This window comes from Sinocyclocheilus rhinocerous, unplaced genomic scaffold, assembly GCF_001515625.1.
Source record: "Sinocyclocheilus rhinocerous isolate Xijiao unplaced genomic scaffold, SAMN03320098_v1.1 scaffold20, whole genome shotgun sequence".
Classification (NCBI taxonomy): Eukaryota; Metazoa; Chordata; class Actinopteri; order Cypriniformes; family Cyprinidae; genus Sinocyclocheilus; species Sinocyclocheilus rhinocerous.
The window spans coordinates 2,011,216-2,018,610 of record NW_015640468.1 but is presented as its reverse complement, the minus strand read 5'-3'; the positions used below and the strand labels follow the sequence as shown (position 1 = coordinate 2,018,610).

General features: G+C 39.1%; 1 protein-coding gene across 1 annotated transcript in view; it reads left to right on the top strand.

Moving 5' to 3' along the window:
- The window catches only part of LOC107753127 (E1A-binding protein p400-like), a 63,546-nt gene that overhangs the window by 18,481 nt on the left and 37,670 nt on the right, over positions 1 to 7,395 (top strand). The window contains exons 7-18 of the mRNA XM_016569251.1: positions 691 to 996; positions 1,104 to 1,289; positions 1,488 to 1,628; positions 2,223 to 2,301; positions 2,395 to 2,453; positions 2,559 to 2,613; positions 2,692 to 2,781; positions 4,069 to 4,182; positions 4,324 to 4,511; positions 4,646 to 4,823; positions 4,952 to 5,088; positions 5,527 to 5,696. Coding sequence (XP_016424737.1) covers positions 691 to 996; positions 1,104 to 1,289; positions 1,488 to 1,628; positions 2,223 to 2,301; positions 2,395 to 2,453; positions 2,559 to 2,613; positions 2,692 to 2,781; positions 4,069 to 4,182; positions 4,324 to 4,511; positions 4,646 to 4,823; positions 4,952 to 5,088; positions 5,527 to 5,696 — 1,703 coding nt within the window. The remainder of the gene's footprint in view (positions 1 to 690; positions 997 to 1,103; positions 1,290 to 1,487; positions 1,629 to 2,222; positions 2,302 to 2,394; positions 2,454 to 2,558; positions 2,614 to 2,691; positions 2,782 to 4,068; positions 4,183 to 4,323; positions 4,512 to 4,645; positions 4,824 to 4,951; positions 5,089 to 5,526; positions 5,697 to 7,395) is intronic.

The following is a 7,395-nucleotide window of genomic DNA, read 5'->3' as shown; positions in this document are numbered from 1 at the left end:
ACTTCAACAGAATAAAGTTGAATGGAATTGAATCGAAGTTGAATAAACTTCAACTTTACTGTTTAGTGCACTGATGTCAGACTCATTTTGGATAAAGTTTATTGTTAAATGCCCTGCCTCCATCATTACATATCTTTGTCACGTCATTTATAAGTGTTTGATCACCACATTTGAGTGATCATTGCAAAAAATGTGTTTATGTATATATATTCTGTTTATGTATATACTGTATTCTATATATAGTACCAGTCAAATGTTTGGACACACGAATGGGAAAGTGTCCAAACTTTTGACTAGTACTGTACTATATTATACACAAAGTATATCGGCCTTTTTTTTTACTCCCAAATATCGGTATCGGCCCCAAAAAACCCATATTGGTCGGGCTCTAAAATGAACAGTTGAATTTTGAACCAACTGGGCAGTTTGAAATCATTTATGAAAAATGAATCAAACTCTAAAGCCATTTTTGCTGCTGATGTTTTAATCAGATAAATTAAAACATCTGCTGCATAGAAAGAATCATAAAATGAGACTCTCTTAATAGGCAAATAAAAAGTGCAATAAAGTCATCACAATTTTATATCAACAGCAAAATCATTATGACTATATCATGAATGTTCAATATATAGCACAGGCCTATTTACAACAGTAGATTTTGTTACAGTTCATCCTCTCTCTCTTTTTCAGACTGTGGCACTTGTGCGTCCTGGATCAGATTCCTCCCAACCAGCCCAGCGTTTGATGTCCAACTCTCTCTCCAACCCTGCCATGTCTCCTGCTCCTCTAACATCCCCGTCCTCTCTCCCCTCCTCACACACTTCTGCCCCGTTCCGCACCACCAGTACTGGCCCCAGCCTCTCTCCTGCTGCCCAGTCCAAACTCGCTGCCACGAATGGCACCACCGGGCTGAAAATGTCCAGTCTGGGTCAGAGTCCAGTTGGGCAGAACTCACAGGAATGCTCTCAGGACAAGCAAGCAGAACAAGCCAAGCTGGTGAGAATTCTCAGAATAAGATATTTTTTAGTATGCATTAAAGTAGCACATTTTGTAGTATATGCTGCCTATAATGTCTGACACAAGATTGTAACGTGTCTTTGTAGGAGAGTCATGTGCACCAACGCATTGCAGAGCTCCGTAAAGAGGGCCAGTGGTCAGCCAGCCGCTTACCCAAGCTGCAGGAGGCCTGCAGGCCCAAATCCCAGTGGGACTACCTGCTGGAGGAGATGCAGTGGATGGCTGCTGACTTTGCCCAGGAAAGGCGCTGGAAGATGGCTGCTGCCAAGAAGGTGGGAAGAAACACACTCAGTCTATGATATTAGAAACTTCTCAGGCAGTATTAACACAGCCGATTGTATGTTTATCTGATGTAGAGGTCGGATGTAACCTCAATGTATTTGGCCACATGTTCTAGTGCCAGTGACCATTCATTATGGAGCAGGCTAAAATTCAACTTTGATTTTAAGTTAATCAATCTCTCTCTTTAGCTTGTGCGCACATGTGCGCGTTACCATGTTGAACAGAAGAAGATGGAGGAACGTGAGAAGAGGGAGGAGGAGATGAGGCTGCGGCACATTGCCAGCACCATCGCCCGTGGGGTTGACTATTTCTGGTCAAATATTGAACAGGTACATTTACATACCATTTATACCAGTGTTAAATTAGTATTATAATCGTATATATTAATATTTGAGTTTATTTTAGTTTTAGTCATTTTAGTACTTCAACTTACTCATTTTGTTTCAGTTATTCACCAAAACAAAATTTCTTTTTTTTTCCCTATCATTTGTAAGTGTTTTTTTTTAAATTATTTATTATAATTTATGTTTACATTTTTATTTCAGCTTTATTTCAGTTAACAAACTATATTTAATAGTTTTTAACTTTAGGTTTAGTTAACAATAACAACACAGACATATACTTTAGTACTGGAACAAAACTGAGAAATAATAGTTAAAATAATATTAATAAGAATAATAAAATCAAGGAATTGATTTGTGTGAATCTTAAGATGTTCTGCAACCTCAGAAGCATTCACCTGTGTTTGGGTTCATTGCCTTTCACTCTGTGTGGGTCAGATACAAAATAATGCATCATATTTATTAGAAATTAGTATTCACATTTAGACCGAAAATCTCACTGTGATCAGTGCTATTCCACTGTATGTGGAGGTTTGTATTAGTTCCTCATAAAGAGCATTTTTTTTCTCTGTCTTACCACAGGTTGTGGAAATCAAGCTGCGTTTTGAGATCTATGACAAACGACAAAAAGTTCTTAGCTTGCAGAAGGCTGCGAGTAAAGGTGAGATTAAGTTATGGTATCTGACCTGTCTTAACTGAATGTTCAGACTTTGTCAGAGATTATTAATTCAGAAGAGACTTTGTATTGCAACAGGCCAGTGTGCTAAAGTGACCCAGTCATCTGGACAGAAGTCAGATAAAGAGAGTAAAGGGGTAAGATCTTCTCCATGAGTTCTCCGAGATCCAGCCTCTTTGCTGCTTCACTCATCCTCTCATTGTCTTTGACAATTTTTCTTCCCTTTTTTTCCCATACAGCAGGAGACCGGCCCATCCCGAAAGAGAAAGTCAAGCACCTCTCTTTCGGATGTAGAGGGTACATATTGCAATTAAATATAGTTGCCTTACCGGTCTCTGTGTGCATGCTGTTGATTGCTCCGTTGTTTTTTTGCAGTTGAAGATGAGGAAAGTACAATAGAGGAGCAGGAGGCGATGGAGGTGGCAGCTGATCAGAAAGCAGAGCTGGCCGAACTAACAAAAGAAGGTACGTTTTAGGGCCGAACGATTAATTGCATTTGCGATAATATCGCGGTATGAAAAAATGCGATTCTTCAACCGCAGAGGCTGCGATTTACACTCGGTCACGTGACACGCGAGAGTAAAGAGGTGTGATCGACTTAAAGATCGATCGGTGTATGACATCAAAGCAAGGCGAGAGAAAGCATAAGGAGACGTCCGCTCTCTTATAGCTCTCGCAGTACTTTGATGACACACACCGATCAGTCTAAGCAGCGCTGCTTCAATTCGTACACATCTAAGCAGTCTTCAGAGGAAGCATCAAGTTGGCACGCTACAGTGTTGCCAAGTCCACGGTTTGGGGAACCCCTCCAAAAAACGTGTATTTTACCGCCTGGAACGTGATTTTTACCGGTGGACCCCCCTCGAAACGGATTGGGCTAGTTTTGAGTAGCAGTTGGGTGGGTTTTGTTGTGAAAACCTGGTAACCCTGGCACGCTATACGCGGAAATGTTTGAAAGCGTATATGAACGTACTTCAAAACGGCACGTTGAAATTACTCAAGCAGTAACACTGTGTTACGGTGCATTTCAATACTGAAGACTTCGACCTTAAGATAATATATATAATAAGGTAATAACAGAAAAGAACATTTATGTTTAATCTATCTAATATTGTGTTGGTCATACTATACAATGATTTATAGCTTGTCTTTGTTGAATAATACAGAACATAAAGAGCTTTAAAAAAGAATTGCATATTAAATCGCAATCACAATATTGGTAAAAAAAAAATCGCAATTAGATTATTTTCCAAAATCGTTCAGCTCTAGTAAGTTTTACATTTTAAACTTATGGGCATGTCTTTAAACGGTAATACATTTTTTGTTATCCTCCTTAAAATTTTGGAAATATATCAGACTATGTACGAGCATAGAGTGTTGCATGTTTAGACATCGACTGAAATTTGTAATACTGATTTTGGGCATTTTTAAGTTTATTGATCATGCCTTCTCAAAAATATTTGAAACATTATGTAGTTATATAAATCTATTCATACACTTGACAATGCTTTTTTAATAATTTAGTAAATGTTTTCAAATGTTTTTAGTGAATTTTTGATACAATTGAATATTACGTACAACTTTTTTTTCAGCCTAATTAATTTATTTATAATGTTTTCAGTATGCAAAATTGCTGGGTAATTATAAATCTGAATTACATCAGCCACTTCAGTCTGTAGTTATCAGCCACTGAAAACTCGCACAGTCACATATGGCACAGTCACTGCTATAAACTGTGTCTGTGTCTTGTAGCTGAAGTGCCATTGGATGATCTGGTGAAGCAGTATGCTGGTGCTTACGCAGAGGGCTTTGAGTGGCCGCAGCCTTTCAGCCAGAGCGAAGATGAAGACAGAGAGGAAGCTGATGGTTTGTGTACATCTACTGCTTAAGAACTAACTTCAGAGCCCCATCAAATCCCTGAAATACAAAAGAATTCAAATAAATCAGTACTTTTGACAGTATATTGAGTTGATGTCACAGTAACAGTTTATTCTCTTCTCTGTTCAGACATGGATCCTCCATTGGACAGTCCACATGATGCAGTGCTGATAGACTCTTTGCTGAGCATGGATCAGTACCGTGGGGCCGAGCGGATGGCTTTTGGCCCTGATGGGAAGCCCACAAAGGATATCGCTGAGGTTGCTGCAGCAACGGACCTGATTCTCCCCAAAGGCAGCGCCAGGACCACTCTAACTGTGAGTCATTTACGCTCTTACTCACAGGGACTGTTTAAAACATGATTATTAAAGATTCAATTGAGCAGTTGTTTAACTCAAAGTGGTCTCACAGTGTCTGATTGTCTTATGGCTCATGAACCCTTTCCTTTCAGAGTCGTTCCTCTCCTCCTGCTCTGCTGCACGGCTCTCTGAGAGAGTACCAGCAGGTCGGGGTGGAGTGGCTGGCAAGCCTCCACCGCAAAAACCTTAACGGCATCCTGGCAGATGAAACTGGCCTTGGCAAAACTGTACAGACTGTGGCTTATTTTGCTCACTTGGCCTGCAACCAGGGTACCACCACCAACCACATTTGCCACCTTTATAGAGTCTATAATATTTGGTTTTCTTCTCATAGCATTTGTTTGTTGTATTTTTAAGAATAAAATGCAACACATTCTGCTGTCATGTGGTTGCTGCAGGTATCTGGGGGCCGCATTTAGTGGTGGTGAGGACCTGTAAGCTGCTGAACTGGGAGATGGAGTTTAAACGCTGGTGTCCTGGACTGAAGATACTCCTGTACCTTGGCAGCAGAAGGCAGCGCAGATACAAGAGATCGGTATGAACCAGAGAAAGCAAGCCAGCCTGCTATGTACTCTCTCATACTGCCACCTGTCTATCCATCCCTGTTGCTGTGGCCTAGCTGTTGTGCATCAGTTTTTGCATTAGGTTCCCAACCACATTTCTGGAGGCCCCCCAACACTGCACATTTTGCGTGTCTCCTTAATCAAGCACACTTGATTCAGATCATCAGCTCATTAGCTGAGACTCCAAGACCAGAAATGGGTGTGTCAGATAAAGGAGACATGGAACATGGACATGCAGTGTTGGGGGGCCTCCAGGAACGTGGTTGGGAACCACTGCATTAGATAATTCCCCTAAATAGTTTTCAAATCAGTTTGTAGGTCATTTAGATCCTTGATGACTGAGTGGGTACATTTGTCCATGTTTTGTTTTTGTCTGTTCTCACGTTCCCACTATTGTTTAATGTGTGCAGCGGTGGTGTGAGCCCAACAGCTTCCACGTGTGTGTGACTTCATACAAGCTCCTACTGAAAGATCACTCTCACTTCCTGAGGAGGCGCTGGAGGCACCTGGTGCTAGACGAGGTGCAGCTCATCAAAAACATGACGGAGAAACACTGGGAGACCATCTTCAACATAAAGAGGTTAGGAACCATGCTGCTGGTTTCTATACAGCAGGGGTACTCAAGTTCAGAGGCCCAGGGGGCCACATTTAAACCACATAAAATGCAAAGGGCCACAAAATACAATTTGCATCATAAGACTTTATTTAAGACAATATTTGCGGTTTTACTGATTTAGAAATGCAGTTTATTACTCATCTAAGTCTTGTTTGTCCTTGTCCTATTTAAAATAATACTGAACATTAAAAATGACAAAATCTGGAATAAAAAAGTGGATTAACAGTTTTTGCTATATTCATTAAAAATTGCATTCATACTCCAATAGAGTATTAAACAAACTCAGAATGTTCAAACTCAAAACGTTCTTGAGCAAATATACTTCACAAATTTCTTTAGAGAGAAGTATAGACCAGTTTGGAGTAGATGTCATAGTTACGTCACTTGCAGCTGCGTGCTCATTGTGGTGGCAGAAAAAACACTGGTAACAGGTGGAGGGAAACGGGTAATATCCATGGAATAAAAGAAAAAAAGTATTGTTGTTGTTGTGTTGACGCCATTTGAAGCTAAACACAGACGTTTAAATGGACAGAATATGGATAAACCTGCTATGATTACCCTACTTTTAAAGCATAAATTAAAGAGGTTAGGAACCATGCTGCTGGTTTCTATACAGCAGGGGTACTCAAGTTCAGAGGCCCAGGGGGCCACATTTAAACCACATAAAATGCAAAGGGCCACAAAATACAATTTGCATCATAAGACTTTATTTAAGACAATATTTGCGGTTTTACTGATTTAGAAATGCAGTTTATTACTCATCTAAGTCTTGTTTGTCCTTGTCCTATTTAAAATAATACTGAACATTAAAAATGACAAAATCTGGAATAAAAAAGTGGATTAACAGTTTTTGCTATATTCATTAAAAATTGCATTCATACTCCAATAGAGTATTAAACAAACTCAGAATGTTCAAACTCAAAACGTTCTTGAGCAAATATACTTCACAAATTTCTTTAGAGAGAAGTATAGACCAGTTTGGAGTAGATGTCATAGTTACGTCACTTGCAGCTGCGTGCTCATTGTGGTGGCAGAAAAAACACTGGTAACAGGTGGAGGGAAACGGGTAAAATCCATGGAATAAAAGAAAAAAAGTATTGTTGTGTTGTGTTGACGCCATTTGAAGCTAAACACAGACGTTTAAATGGACAGAATATGGATAAACCTGCTACGATTACCCTACTTTTAAAGCATAAATTTGTTACCTAGTATGTTGAATAAAAAGAATATACAAACACTTTAACTGATCAAACATGAAAACAGTAAACACATGACCACAACAATATATGGTTCATCTGTGTTCTTCAAGCCATCTCTGGTGTTTTCATAAAAATAAAGAATATTTATAATCCAATGCTAATCTACATAGCCTCGTTCTGTGATAAGAAGCCACATCAGATCACAAAATGAAGTTATTTTAAACACTCGGCTGATGTTGTGGAGTAAAATCATGTTATTAAATGTTCTCTTTTGTTGGATAATGCTCTTTAAGTTGTTTGGTGTGTGTAGCTTTTTCAAATGCACGTTATGAGTGAATAACGGCGCTTGAAGAAATCGAGCAGCATTTACTACTGTGCATGTAGGTTATTTATTTAATTTAAAAATAAAATAAAAAATAATAATATATATATTAAAAAATTGATTAATGAGCAGATATGTTGAG